This window comes from Amaranthus tricolor, chromosome 2 (assembly GCF_026212465.1).
Source record: "Amaranthus tricolor cultivar Red isolate AtriRed21 chromosome 2, ASM2621246v1, whole genome shotgun sequence".
Classification (NCBI taxonomy): domain Eukaryota; kingdom Viridiplantae; phylum Streptophyta; class Magnoliopsida; order Caryophyllales; family Amaranthaceae; genus Amaranthus; species Amaranthus tricolor.
Genome location: NC_080048.1, coordinates 40,108,462 through 40,124,812, shown reverse-complemented (window position 1 = coordinate 40,124,812; position 16,351 = coordinate 40,108,462). Strand labels below are relative to the sequence as shown.

Here is a 16,351-nt window from a genome sequence, read left to right as displayed (position 1 = left end):
ACAAGTTCACCACAAAATTAAAGTAATAAATTGCTCTTATATTGAAAAAAAAAAATTACTCATGATTTATATGGGGAATATAAAAGAATCTTATTAGCATTAATGGTTATATGTAGTCCTTAGGGCTACATATAACATTTGCCTTCTTTTAATTATCCCACCAAATTTACCGTAATTTTTTTTAAAATCATAATTTACACCTATTTTAAATTACAATTAATTCATTAGTAAAAAAGTCTAACATCTACATCAAAATTATCATCAAATCAAATACAAAGTTTAGCATTAACTATCAACTTAGAACAAACACTTCTTCGGTTCTTCCTCTTGATTTCATCTAAAAACATAACACAAAAACTCTATAAATATATCGATTTATCTACTTTTGAGAGAATAACTAATTGAAATTCTACCAAAATCTAAAGATGACAATCATATCATTTTGTCAAACAACTCAAGAACTCCATAGATGATATGGGTTTTCTTTGTGTCCTTTGATTTTCCCCTTTCTGAATGAGGTATGTAGATACCAAATCCCAATTTCACTGCATATCTTTTACTATCTTCTGTTAAACCCTTGATGGGATTTTAGTTCCTTGCTTAGAAATACACCAATTGATCATACATACATCAAAAAGTTTGGAATTTTCTATCAATTGAGGATACTTTAATTTTCTTGTTCTTAGGTTAAATGCTATACATTTTAAATTTTTTTTTGTTATAAAAGCATTAATCTTTTTACCATCTTATGGGTCTTTTGCAAAGAATTAATCTTTATTGATGTTGTTCTTGATTCCCTCTATCTAATGCTCTAATAAAACTGATGGATATTTTTTGATTGATTTCAATTGTATTTCTCAAGGTTTGAAGGTGTTGGTTATTGTTCCTACTTGATTCAATTATTCCGTTTACTTTCTTGTCAATTGTTCCTCCTCTTTCGCATAGTAAAGCAATAACTATAATGAGGGTAGGGATTTTATTGCACTTTAGGATACCTAAATGGCTCTAAATAACACTTACAATTGGGGGAAAGTGTTTTTTTTTTTTTTTTTTTTTTTTTTTAATTATATATCGTTGTTGTAATATAAGTCACTGATAAGATTGATGTTTAGGAGGTTGAGCAAATGCTAGTATTTTTTCATAGGTCTTATTTATAATTGAATTGCTCTCGAACAGAAACGAAAGGACGGAATAGAGTAACTTATTGAGTGGTTTGATATTAACGTGGTATACGAGTTTGTTTACTCTAAAGCATTCCATATCTTCGTTTGTTTCTCTTGTGCTCGCAAATATGCAAAGACCGCCCATTAAAAGCGTGTCGATGAAAGTTATTTTCGATGTTTCATTTGTGAGCGGATTCTGTATCGTGGTTGAAATGGTGGGTTTCAAATATATTACACCCGACTCGTAGATTGGCTATGAAACACAAAAGCAATATTTGGATTCAGAAGGAGCAATGCCCCTGTGGAGATTGGAAGTGTTTTATAAAATACGAAGGGGAAGAACAAGGTCAAGCTTGTCAGCCCTCACAAAACGGGTCATCATCGTCCTCATCATCTGCAGTCGTCTTTGCACCATATGTGGGTCAGATTTTTGTAAGTGATTTTGAAGCTTTCGATTATTACAGTAGTTTTGCTCGTAAGAATGGTTTTTCGATTAGGAAAGCACGATCTACTGAAAGCCATAATCTTGGGGTTTACCGAAGGGATTTTGTTTGTTATCGTTCGGGATTCAATCAACCGAGAAAAAAGGCTAATGTAGAGCATCCGAGAGAAAGAAAATCCGTTCGTTGTGGTTGTGATGCGAAATTATACTTGACAAAGGAAATTATAAATGGGGTTACTCAGTGGTATGTTTCCCAGTTTAGTAATGTACATAACCATGAATTGCTAGAAGATGATCAAGTGCGTTTGCTCCCTGCGTATCGAAAAATTCAAGAAGGTGATCAAGAACGGATTCTCTTACTCTCTAAAGCGGGGTTTCCTGTCAATAGAATAATCAATATTTTGGAACTCGAAAAGGGTGTTCAGCCGGGGCAATTGCCGTTTATAGAGAAAGATATTAGAAACTTTGTTCGTACGTGCAAGAAAAATGTGCAAGAAAATGATGTTCTTCTCACCGAGAAAAGGGAAACCGATATGGTGGAGCTGCTTGAGACGTGCAAAGCCAAGGCGGAAAGAGATGGAGATTTTGTTTTCGATTTCTTGACAGATTCAGATGGAAAAGTCGAAAACATAGCATGGTCGTATGGTGACTCGGTTCGTGCCATTAACCTTTTCGGTAATGTTGTTCAATTCGACATTACCTATCAATCCGTTACTTATGGAATGCTTCTTGGTTTATTGACGGGTATAGATAATCATGGCAAGCCGATTTTTATTGCTTGTGCTCTCCTCCAAGAAGAAAATTCTCATTCGTTCGTGTGGGCCTTACAGGTTAAATTTCTATCTCGTTGTAGCATAGTTTGCCAGCTTATTCACTTTTTGAATTCGTATTCTTTCAAAATGACTCAACAATAGCCCAAAACCGATCATAATTCGCTTTTTTCAATTCATGATTCACGAGGAGAATAGCGAATTATGTCACACCGGTCTATCTCTGTTTCATTTTACTTGTTTCTATTAGGCCATGTCAATTCGTCACATAATTTCACGTGGCCCATTCGTGTGGACACGGGACACCTGTGGGCTCTGGCCCACAAACCCACAAGTCAAGAGTGTTGACTTGCACATACACTTGGTGAGGTTCGTTGTTCCCAAAACCATATGGTAGTTTGAGGATTAGCTCACCAAATATATATATATATGTATATATAAGTCCACAACCCACTATTTTATCGATGTGGAATCTTATCTCATATGTGAAGTATTTCGAATAGTTTCTTATTTTTGTCATATAAACTCTTTCTCAACAGACTTTTGTCCGGTTCATGCAAGGAAGACACCCGCAGACCATAGTGACCGATCTAGATCCTGGCCTCCGAGACATCATAGCAAGCGAATTGCCGAATACTAAACATGTAATATCTTTATGGTACATTATGTCTAAATTGAACAGCTGGTTCTCTCTAGCTCTCGGACCGAATATGTCGGATTTCAAGTCTCATTTTGTAATGGTGTGCTATGTGGAGAGTATAGAAGATTTTGAACATCATTGGAGTCATTTGGTCTCTAGGTTTGGACTTGGGTCAGATAAACACATATCTCTTCTATCATCATGTCGAGCGTGTTGGGCTTTTTCATATACGAGAGACTGTTTAGTTTCGCGAATCACAACAGCTGAATACATGAGATGCTTGAATAGTTTCTTGAAGGACATATTAAATGAGCAAACATGCTTACAAGTCTTCTTTGAGCAGGTATTGTTATCGTTAAGAAAATAAGTGGTTACGCCTAAACCAGCCTAATCGGTCGGTCGGGTCTAGGGGGTTTAGTGGGCCGGATAACAGCCAGACTGGGCATAAGTAAATATGGGCCGGGTTGGAGAAGGGACTTTAAATTTAATATGGGCTTTAAATGGGTCGGGCTTTGATAGTCCGGCCCAACCCAATCCATTTTTATTGCTATAAATTATTTTAATTCCTGTTATCAATTTATGACAATTAAATTATCATTTACAATAATTAAATTGAAAAAAAGTATTAATAATCTCATTGACATTGTTATTTATAATATTTAAATTATACATTAATTATACTATTTACAAGGCCAAAACCTGTTTTCGGCCCGGTCCATTATAAAGCCCTTTTAAAAACGGACTGGATAAGGGCTTAAAATGGGGGCTCGGGTCATAAATTTATTGTTAAGTTTATTCACATTGCTATTAAACAACTAAAAATATCATGTAATTTTTTCCGTCAAAGTTTAAAACTAGATTATCTTATTATGTTGGGCCAAAAACAGCTTTTTTAATTTTTAGTCTTTATTATGGAATATTTGAATAGAAATTAACGAAAAAAAGAGTAGATCATGACTCAAAAATATTGATATAGAACTCAAAAATTCACTAAATTTCATAAAAATAGGTTGGATCGAGTCAAAATTTGATATGTGTACGCCTTATTTGTTTCTTTTAACGATCTGTAAGAAAAGTATTCGGGTTTTTGTAGGTAGGTCGTTCTGCAAATTTGGGATATGGAGCGAACGACAAAATACGTTATATTCATCCCAAAACATGCATGCCTATTGAGGAACTCGCACAAAGCATTCTTACACCGTATGCCTTCAATGTGTTCCAGCACGAACTTGTGTTAACGATGCAATACGCAGTCGTAGAAATGGAAAAAGGATCTTACGTTGTGCGTCACTATAAGAAAATTGAAGGAGAGCGTGTTCTGTTATGGATTCCGGAAGATGAGCAAATCCATTGCTCATGTAAAGGATTTGAACATTCCGGAATATTGTGCAGGCATGCTCTTCGGCTTTTTGTTGCTAAGAATTATTTTCGACTTCCCGAAAAATATTTTCCATTTCGATGGAGAATGGAGAATTCATTGATGCCTACGGATCAGGAACATGCTCGACCAATCAAACAAGTGCACTACTATGCTTTACGTTCTGTTACTGATACTTTAACGACAGAGTCGTTAGTCTCTAAAGAGCGGTTTAACTATGTTCATAAGGAACTGACGACACTTCTTGATCGTGTCAAAGATATGCCCGTTGATGAAGGTGCTACAGACATGTTAAACTAACAATTTCGATGAATCTTAGATTTGAGTTATGGCTAATTATATCGGATTAACTATCAACGAAAGCGGTTGTAGATAATGTGACATGGTTTATACGATAATCGATGATTACTAGAGTCTAGAAATTCTCTTTTTGCAGAAGATCGACCAAGGTTATGAGGAAAAGGCGTAGTTTTTGATGCTTCACCTCAATGTACGCGGACAAAAGGAAGCCTCCCAACTCGAAGAAGAAGTTTTGGTTGTCGAATTCGGATTGAGAAGGTAATTTTGCTAACTTTCGGTACTGTAACATTTGTGTATTTATTGCCCAACTTATTAAACATCATTATTCATTAGCCTTCTATTAGCATTGGGTTAATGGAATGTTGTTATAGCAGTCTTCTATTGGTTGGTGTTGATTTGGATTGTTCATTATTGTCATCATTATATTTAGTGTATTTTACTCTAATGTTTAAGATTTGGGGATAAAAGATATCATACTTTTTCCCCTTAAGTTTTTGTAATTGGTATTAGTTTTTGTAGGTTCATTATGATCATCATCCTCATGACCTTAAGGTTACGGGTTCAAATTGCACCAAGTGAAGAGCATTTGGAGGAAGCTTTCGCTATCGATTTCTTTCTCTCACGTGTTTGAGCTTTGTATTGGGCTCGGAGCAAGGGTAGACCAAAATTATTCTTTGTACTATAAAATATTTTTTTAACCAAAACTGAGTCTTATTTATTAACGGTTTTTTTTTTCTATATTTAAATTTTTTATAAGGTAGGCCGAGAAAAAGAGAAAGTTAGATGAGAATAGAAACCGAGACCTTGCTCTCTAATTGAAACAAAACATATTTATCTTCTCTTATTATTGTTCAAATGTTTGAAGTGTTAGAAATGAGGGAATTTAGTATAATTGGTCAATATCTAACATAATTAAGAAAATAATTAATATGCCTAATCATTCACAATATACCAAGTAATACTAATTTACTCAATAACTTAGCAAGAAAAATGATTGTTAGTTAGCCAAATCACAACATTATGCAACCATTTCAAGTAATTACTAGATCATGAAAGTCAAATCTTGCTTAGTCTTAAACTTTCTATTTGAAGATAATTAACCTTGCTATTCTTTTGGGTCTTGTTAGTGCTAACAATGTTGGGGAACCATACTGTCATGTGAGTACATGTGTATAAAATAAATGTGAAGATCCGATATTGATTTGACATTGTAATTGAATTTGATTTGGCCTGTTATCAAAAATGGACACAATCTTCGATTTTGAATCAATATGAAACACCTGATTTAAAATTGACTCGATAATCCGAATGAAAACGCTATATGTGAGCTTTAAAGGCTTGTTCAAATGAGAAACAAATATCGTCTTAATTTATATGATAATTTCAATTAGCAAGATACACTAAATATAATGATGAGATGATGAAATAATTGCTAAGACCGATACGATGCGAAGTACTTTGATGAACGATAACGATTTCAATGAACTAACATGCGTTTGATGAAATAAAATTACGTAATAACACAATGATTTAAGGAGGTTCACCCAATGATAGCTACGTCCTCTGTGGTGTGTAGTTGCTTGTTTGTATTATTTCAATGGAGCAAAACACTCTTACAAATGAAGTATTACAATTGAGTAAGAAATAAAAAACAAAGGCTGTGCTTTTAGGCTTGCGGTTGTGTTTGATGTATTTTGGTTTACTAATAAGCTCTCTATTTATAGTGCTAAGTACATTCAATGATAATTGCTCACTTAATACATTCTTAATGCTAAAAAATGAACAACTTGTAACAGCTCCAAAGACCATTGAATCGACACAGAAGAATCCAAAGCAGGTTGGACTTACTGCTCGTTCGAGCAGCTTCACGGGGGATGATTCTGATCTCTTCAGCTGAGGCGCTCGTTCGAGCCATTTACCCGCTCGTTCGAACACTAATTCCAGCAGTCTTCTGTTGCGTACTGATCTACACGCTCGAACAAGGCACTTGCACTATACTTTGATGCCCCGAACAAGGCATCTTCTGCAGCATTGAAAACTCTTGAAATTCTTCATTAATATCATTCATCATACATCATAAAACCCATGTTTAAGATACTCTATCAATTTCCTCATAACTTCAAGGAATTAAACCACACTTAAAACACCACCAATCAATCACACACATTAAGACACCAATCTTAATTCACCCATTTACTTACTCCATAAGATTTCATCTCAAGAATTCACACATAAATGTACACTTAATTTTGTACACTCAAGTCACACAATTCATAACAGATGATATCATAACAAATCAAAATAAAAAAATACAGTAAAATTCGTGCAAGGGAGAAACACATATATAAGTGTAGAAGCATGATAGTTTACACATGCATTATAATTGTGTCCAATTGGTACGTTTGGACTTTTTGTGGTGCCGTGCACTCTGGTGTTAATGGGATACAGACGATGCGCTCTCTGCACGCTCTAATATTCATTTTTTATTATATGTAATACTAAAAAACTCGTGCAATATACCGTTTTTTTAATATAAATTAATATAAAAAAATATTAGTTTTAATTAATGATTTAATTATATATTATCTTTATCTTATTCAAATATGTTTATTCAGATTTAGTTATCATTATCATAATTATTTTCAAATTTTCAGATATAGTTATCTTATTTAAATATTTTTCATATAAGTGGTAACAATTTGATGCATTAGACAGGTGTAATTCTCAAACATTGATATCACACATTCGAACATTGATATCCAATCAAAAAAATTCCTTAAATAATTGCCATATTCGAACAATGATATCCAATCAAATAATTCCACATGGCATGAGTTATAGAATGAAGACATGTGTCATTTTACATTCTTTTTAGTAAATGTTATGATTTCAGACTTAAGTTTACAGAATTTCCCACTAAAATGGGAGATAAAATTGATTATTTTTTAAGTAGTGAATAGTAAAACTATGTCACAAGTGCAAAAAGAAAAGTCTTCAATTGTTATGTTAACTCGTGATTTTCCTTTTTTATTCTTTTGGTTCTTGGGAAAATAGAAGAAAATAGTATTAATAGGTCAACAAAGAATATGTAGATAAGATGAAAAGAGAAATTAAATTTGTGAATGAGACTAGGAAATATTTGTGGGAGTTTGGCAAGTGGTCAACTATTGATTGTTAGTTGTTAGTTGATTTAATTGACTGATCAGTTGATAGCATTTGCTTTTTTATTAACTATTAAGTTGGTCGTAGAAATCAGCTTTAATTGACTTGTTTGATAATATAAGTCCTTGGTTGGTAGTTCTTCATTTGAGAAATTATAAGTCAAATGAGTTAAAAACTAATTTAAAAAGTTATTTTGAGTAACTTTTTATTTAAAAATAAATAAAAATAAGTCTTTTATTTATAATTAAATAAGTTAAAAGTCAAAAGACAATTACATATACAAATTAGTCAAAAAGCTCATTACCAAAACAAGGTTAATGTGGTTCTTTTTAAAAAAGAGTCTCCTAATCGAACACCCCAAAATGTTGAATAAAAATTTTGTATGAGCGTAAATTGCATTATTTGATTATAGTTTAAAGTTGAAAATTTATTTCTAAACCACGCTTCAATTGACACGCGTCAACCAATTATCAATTAATATTTACTAAAATTTAAATATAGTAAAATAAATCAAATATCAACAAATTAAAAATATAGCCAAACAAGTAAGATTAGATTGAAGGAATATTTGTACCAACTTTTATTTTCTACTCAATAATGGTCAATTTATATCGCAAAAAATTTATTTAATTGAAAGATACTCTTTTTGGTCCCCTAATTTTGCATTATTTTTTACTTTAATTTATCCTAATAATTTTGCGTTATTTTTTTTAATTGGCAATGGTCTCGCTATACTTTTTAATCTCATCAATAAATTTATATTTCCTCCTTATTTTCAACCACTCATTTATATCTTTCTTTTAATTTTTTTATCTCATTTTTCAACCAATTTTTTTTTCTACTTTAATAAATATTATAATAAATGCAAAATTAAAAGGATAAGTCGATAACCATCAAAGAAAAAAATGTCATTGGTTGAAAGCAAAACCAAATTCCTTCCCCAAACGTGTCAATGTCATGTGTGAATGTGCTCTTGTGGACCAATTTTATTAATTAATTATGGAAAAGTAAATAAAACTCCCGCAATCTCTATGAAATCAAAACGACAATAATTTGTAAAAAATTATCCAATTTATTTTTTTTCAAAAAACTACCTAATGTGGTATATTTCTCTACGAATGACTACCACTTAACAGAAAACGTTAATGGACCATTAAGTTTAAGGGTTTGACCAATTTGAGAGGTAAAATTATCTATGTGGCAGTATCTCATTGGTCCAGTAATTTTAAAAAATTAAAAATTAAAACACATAAATTAACAAAAAAATAATAGATATTTGACGTCATTAATTTTTACTCATCATAACGATATTTTTTTAAAAAAACAAACATCACGATTATCCTTATGGGATAACTCTTTTGAAAATCCGGTCTGAACAAGTACTTATTTTCGAAAGAGTTACCCATAAGGATAATCGTGACATTCATTTTTTGTAAAATCATCGTTATGATGGCTAAAAATGACGTTTAATATCTTCAACCGGATTTTCAAAATAGTTACCCAATTAGGGTAATCGCTACGTCCGTTTTTTTAAAAAAATATCGTTATAATGGGTAAAAATGACGTCAAATATAATTTTTTTTGTTAATTTTTGTGTTTTAATTTTTAATTATTTAAAAATACGAGGACTAATGAGATACTTCCACATAGACAACTTAACCTCTCAAATTGGTCGAACCCTCAACCTTAACTGTCAATTCATGTTTTCTGTTAAGTGGTAGTCATTTGCAGAGAAATATATTACATTAGGTAGTTTTTTGCAAACAAAAATACATAAGATAGTTTTTTGCAAATAGACTTATAGATAAAGTAGTTTCTTATAATTTTTCCTTCTATACTAAAATTATGTGAATAAAATTTTAAAAAATTTAAAAATTTGTAGCTAAAATTTTTTAAAAGGGAAGGAGATCTTACTCAAAATTTAAAAAAAAAAAATTGATCAAAATAGAAATATTTGTAAACTCAATGTTTGAAATTTTTGGATAAAAATAGATAGACCAAAACTACCTCTTCTTTCAAGTCTTCTTTCCTTAAATCTTAGAGGACCCATTCATTGGACTTATTGTCTAAATAATTAGAAGTATTTACTTTTTCCCCTCTTATAAATTTGATATTAATATATGATACTCAAAGGAGAGGTTATGAGTATATTCAACATGTTTGATTGTATGGGGCTTTAAAAAATTTGGGATTCAGCTCTTAATATTAAATTATGTTGTATGTGCTACGTGTTTAGAGATACAATGTTATTAGAAAAAGAACGTAATTTTTGAAATTGCACAGGACCTTAAAAAAATTTAACAATTTTTACTCCGCCCCTAATAATACTTAATATTTTTGTTATAAAGTGGAATAATTATGATCAGGGTCTGAGGAAGAAATGAAGCCGGCAACTTATACCCATAAAGAGATTGCATCAATCACATATAAATTATTTATTAATAATATTAATTTTTTTTCTTCTATTTAATTTTTTTTAATAGTTTTATCTTTATAATTTTATAAGAAAATTAACAAAGAAAAGTAAAAATAAATGTTGATATTGATATTGATATTTTGTGGATGTAGCATACTACCTAATAATTTATTTTTTCATAATTGTTGTAGAACCCACGCCTAAAAAATTCCACAAGTATTGATTTTATTAAAACTTGATTCCGTTTTCTAAGGGTAATGAGTCTATTGACTTCAAGTCTTCCTATTTTATTTTGTAATTTCGAAAACGATAGCAAATTGGGTTTGAACACATTTATACGCGTCTTTGCTTCTTTTGAATTTCACACTTTAAATATTCATAAATTTTTAAATAAGAAGTTTTTATGTTGAGACTATTTTTATTGGGCTAATCCATATATAATTCTTATAATTATTAACAATTTTAAAATGTTCATTAGAGAAATAAAATAATTATATAGGTCGTCTCATGGTGAGACGTTTTCATATAAGACGAGTTGTTGAATATTTATTATAATTTTTACTTGATTATGGGTGTGTTCTACACTTCTATGTAACAATTAGTGATTTAATGAGGCTGAAATAATATCTCTATACAAAAAATATTTGTCATTGTTTGGTTAAATAAATTAAATGGTGACAATATGTCACATAACCATCCCTTGAGCTCATTTGTGTGGACTTGCTACGAGGCACATGTGGGTTCAAACCCACAAATTCACGAGTAATAAGAGTTGACTTACATATACTTAATGAGATTTACTCTTTTTCAAAACTATATGATATTAGGAGAATTAGTCTACAATCCACTATTTTAATAATGTAAAATCTCCTCACATATAATGTATTTCCAGCTATATTGAAAACATTATAATTTATAACCATTAGTAGTTTAATGAGGTTGACAACTAGACCTCTACCCACCAAGTAACGTTGATTCGAACATGCTCTATGTTTCTTTTTAATGTGATTTGTTTTGAAAGATCTAAAACAAAAAATATTTTTTTTTCCGAGGAGGGTAAGCTAAAGATTCTCAAGAAGAGTGAGAAATTAATTTTTTTTTTTTGCGATGAAAACTAAACCTCTATTATAAAGGAAATAAAAAGTGTTTAATCACTAAACTAATCTGTAATATTTAAAATTGCAAATATGATAAAAATACAGATCAAAACTGAATGAGAATTAGTAAGGGCATTTAGATAGTTTTGAAAAGAGAAAATATAGCGAAGTAGATAAGACAAACAAATCGAAAATCATGGTAAAATCCTAGGACAAACGAGTATCAATTGAAAATGAATTAAGTTGATGATCGTTAACACTAAAATGAAAGAAGTTTTTTACAATTGACAAATGATTCTTATTATAGCTTTTGATATGATGTAACAAAATGTATAGCCCGAACAAATATTATGGGCTATTTAGAACATGATTTAGGTCATATTATTTATTATTAGTATTGGATCATGTAATATTATTGTAGATGATGATAGTTGAGTTGATTTTAGCATACATACAAAAATAAGTGTTGATTTACATTTTAAATTGATATCCTGAATTATTAGTTAATTAGGCTCTCTCTTGAGAGACCGTCTTTTCTAAAGACGGCTCTCAAGAGCCCAACCCACTTTCCTTCTTTAGTAAATATCTTAATTTTTAAAAAACTGTTGTTTTTGAAATAAAACTGCAGAAAAATGCTTTCTTTTTGAAAGATGAAAAGTTTTCTGATTAACTGCCTATTCCCAAGCAAAATAAAACATCATTTAGTACTACATCAAATTTTTTTCTTTTTTTAAAAAAAATTAAGGTTCATCAATGGTGGAAAATAGTGATGTTGAAGATGACAATTATGGCTAATTTTTATGATTTGGGGTTAAAATAATATATTTGAAGTTATAACGTAATATATTTGGGGTTATAACCATAATATATTTGAGGTTTTATAACATAATATATTTGCTTATATTACTATAATATCAATTTTGTAGTATTATATCACAAATATATATTGTTATAAACCCAAATCTATTACGTTATAACCGCAATTATATATTTTGTTATAACTCCAACTATATTATGTTATAACTCTAAATATATTATGGTTATAACCCAAATATATTATGTTATAATTACAAATATATTATGTTATAATTCCCAATGTATTATGTTATAACCACAATTGCTTTTATTAATTTCCCCCAAACAGTAGAAATTGGTGTCTTCTTCAACATCACTATTTACACCATTGATGAAGCTTAATTTAAAAAAAAATCAGAAAATTGTAAATCCAACTAATATATAACACAATCAACCCAAAAAAAAAAAATAAAAGCTTTAAAAACTAAAATGATGAAATATAAATACATAACTTTGATGGTTTTGCAAATGTTGAAGAAGATAAATAGAGAAAAAACAACAATGGAGTTTGAGAGAAGAAGATGGAGATTGAAAACCACAAATGGAGTTTGAGAGGGGAAGATGAGCAGTTTTATCAGGAAAAAGAAAAAGGAAAATTGAAAAATAAAAGTTAAAAAGCATTATTTAGAAAGTTTAGTTATTTTTTTTTAATTTAAAAATTAAACTGGCCTAAACTTAAGACTTTTTTGTAAAGATGGTCTAAAATAAGAATTGGTGTTAGTTAATTAGTAAAGTGTTGGAAGTTCCTTCAAAATAAATCTCTCAGTTGCACTATACACTAAAAAATCACCAGAGGTACAAAAAATGTTCACACAAAAATTAAATAGTAAAAAAATTGTTACTCCCTCCAATTCGAATCTTTTCCCAAAATATTATAATAATTTTCACTTTACGTCAAAGGGAAAAATAATTTTCTATCTACCGTCCACGTCAGACAGATTTTTCAAAAAAAAAAATATTCAGAGCAAACCGCTATCTGAGATGGCGATTTGGTAATTTTACTGAGATAGCAGTTTGCTTTATTCTATAATTTAAAAAAAGCAACAAAAATGCTGAAAATGTGGGGTGCAAGTTTTGATCCCATAACCTCATAGCTTAACAACTTAAGTGCTTACTACTAGAGCAAAAAAACTTCTATGAAGAAATATTACCTACGCACTAATTTAACTTTATATTTTGACATGAGGTAAATCTCAAAATTATTACACAAAGCAAAAAGAATTATACTAAAGTAAACTATCATCTCAGATGGCGGTTTGGTGCTTTTATGAACCAAATAAAACCGCCAACAGTGGCGGTTTTACCTGGAATTTTTTTTTTAATTGTAAAACGCCATTTCATGTAACGGTTTTGTTTGTATTCCTCACTAAACCGCTATTTGAGGATGCGGTTTTATAAAAAAAAAATAATAAACCCAACTGTCCTACGTGGACAGTAATCAGGGAAATATTTTGCAAATTGGGAAATACTTTTAAGGATTGCATTATTTTGGGAAAAAATTCCTCCAATTCACTACTAATGTCTCATTTACTTTATGCACTCTATCCAATGCATTTATTCAATCCTTAATATTTCTAATTGTGCATTATTAAAAATTATGGAAAGTTGATATGAATAATCCTTGCATTGAGACGAATCAATCAAGATCCCACATGACTATGTTTTAACTTATAGATTAATAATAAAATACAAATTAAGAGTAAAAGATGAATAGTGTCTAAAAAGCAAATGAAACGTTAGTGCTGAATTGGAGGAAGTATATAATTAATGATACAAAATTCAGACTGTAGATCTGTCTAGGTTATAATTTGAGTAATTTGATTTAATATTAGATTAATATTAAACTATATAATATATAATCTAATAATAATGATATTTAAATTGATTCAGCACACACAAAAATTAGTACATTAGTAGCGGGCTCATCCTATATTAGTATCTTAGATTTACCCATGTTAATCAACAAATGATATTGAATTATTCTAAGAAAATCCAACTACATATTTATCCTTTCTACTTTCAGAACGGATTCCCTGTTTCATCCTTCTAATAAAATCTTCACATCTCTTGTTCAATTCTTCTGCATCCTCATCATCAACATCAACATCATGATCATGATCATGATCATCATCATCATCATAAACTTGAACACATTTTGAGTTCATCAATTGATGATGATGAACATGAACTTTACTTTCTACACTTGTAACATTCACCTTTACAATTGATAACCCAACATTTTTAACATCAACATCATGATCAACATAAACATGATCATGATCATGATCAACATGAACATCAATTTTATGATGATGAACATGATGAACTTTACTTTCTACACTTGTAACATCCACCTTAACAATTGACAACCCATCATTTTTAACATCAACATCATGATCAAGATCATGATCAACATCAACATCATGATCAACATAAACATGATCACATTCTGAATCCATCAACTTATGATCATGAACATAAACTTCACTTTCTACACTTTTAACATCGGAAAATTGAGCATTATGATCATAGTTTCCATGAGCGGAATATCCTGAATTTGATGATGATTTATTCTTTGAAGATGAACTTTTGACAAGAATTACCAAAATCCCATTACAAATAAGGAACATATGATTTCTATCTATGCTAAATTTCATATCAGAAACAAGTGATACACTCAAATTATTGTAAGAAAATTTATAAGAATTTAAGATTAGTAAAATTAATGAAGAACATAAGAATAAGATAGAGGGAAAATAAGGAGATTGTACTCTCTTAAACATGTTTAATTGTGTTAATTGCTCCATTTTAAATGAAAATGAAATTTGGGTTTTTTTTTGTATAAGAGAAAGAAGTTAAGTGGTGATGGAGAATGAGTGAAATGAAATGGGTTGAAAATTCATTTTTGGAGTGTGTGTATATATATAGTTATAAGTGGATTGGATAATAGAGATGGTAGTGAGCATGTCTTAACATTTTTTATTGTATCGGATTAACATTTTCATTTTTATTTATAAATAAGCTTTTCGACCATCAAATATATTTTTTTAGTTTTTTGATCAATTAAATAGTTAAAAGGTAATTAAAAAGTAGACATAAAATTATTTACCAGGCACCCTAATATAATTTTTTTATTATTTTTAATTTATGCACAACTAAAAATATTAAAAGTTAAAATAGTACATTAAATAACATGAAAAATTTTATAGTAACTATTAAAATCGGTAATTTGTAATTAAGATTATTACATATGTCAAATTGCAAAAAAAACTAACCTAAGATCTATAAGTTATTTACGGAGTGATTTTATTAAATCTTTGCAATATTAATCGTTCTTTTATAATAATCTTCTTTAAAAATAGGATAAGAACAAGATTGACCAATCTTGATGGTTGCACAAGATTGAATTTGGAGATTTTAGTACCTAATTAAAATTTCTTCCCTATAAAAAGAAAGTAATATATGTTCCAACTGAGATAAAACTCAATTCTCAATTTAATTAAGAATTAAGATTAGTTAATGAAAAGATAATTAAGTCATATCTTTATTGACGCAAGTACTAACTTTTTCAGATAAACAAATGACGAATTCAATTCTCATCTAACCATCGATGTTCCTAATATTTATCCAATATCCAATAAAAAAAAAATTCCATGGGAATAGAAGTCATTCCAAGTCAACGGTAGACATAGTCAAGCTATAAACCAACTAAAATATGAGCCTCGTAATGTAGCCCAAGTCTTAAGAGGGCTCATTTCACATAATATCACAACCATTTGGATTGTTGACTTATTGACTTGGAATTTTGTACCATTAATAATTTAATATGACCAAGTCTTTTTTTTTTTTCTTTTTCTTTGGACACAAACAACCACATTTTTAATTTTCAAAAAAAAAAAAAACAAACAACCAAATCTTTACTTTAAGAGTGTAAGAATCAAGAGGTGAATTTTTAAAAAAAATGTTTAGTCATATCATAAATATATAATCTATCTAGTAAAAAGGAAAATACAAATGAAAAATTACATGTAATATAATAGCTAAAAGTATAGTACAAATTATAACAAATTATTATTAGTAAAATTTACATTAAGCTCAATCAAATAAGATTACACTTATTAACATATA

General features: G+C 29.7%; 2 protein-coding genes across 6 annotated transcripts; one reads left to right on the top strand and one right to left on the bottom strand.

The window, feature by feature from the left end:
* The first annotated feature begins 279 nt into the window (after nt 1–279).
* Nucleotides 280–5,380, top strand: LOC130806054 (putative protein FAR1-RELATED SEQUENCE 10). 5 transcript variants are annotated; one of them, XM_057670961.1, is made up of 5 exons: nt 280–518; nt 1,177–2,435; nt 2,915–3,358; nt 4,109–4,951; nt 5,213–5,380. In XM_057670961.1, exons 2-4 carry the CDS (start codon nt 1,419–1,421, stop codon nt 4,691–4,693), a joined length of 2,046 nt encoding a protein of 681 aa, XP_057526944.1. In that variant the 5' UTR covers nt 280–518; nt 1,177–1,418; the 3' UTR covers nt 4,694–4,951; nt 5,213–5,380. The 5 variants fall into 5 exon arrangements, with proteins under 5 accessions (XP_057526944.1, XP_057526946.1, XP_057526943.1 ...); XM_057670963.1 differs by having other exon boundaries at nt 280–2,435; nt 4,109–4,670; nt 4,830–4,951; XM_057670960.1 differs by having other exon boundaries at nt 280–2,435.
* An 8,825-nt stretch (nt 5,381–14,205) lies between these two features.
* Nucleotides 14,206–14,880, bottom strand: LOC130805809 (uncharacterized). The gene is made up of 2 exons (XM_057670593.1): nt 14,418–14,880; nt 14,206–14,303 (listed from the first exon to the last, which is right to left on the bottom strand). Exons 1-2 carry the CDS (start codon nt 14,878–14,880, stop codon nt 14,206–14,208), a joined length of 561 nt encoding a protein of 186 aa, XP_057526576.1.
* Nucleotides 14,881–16,351: the final 1,471 nt, after the last annotated feature.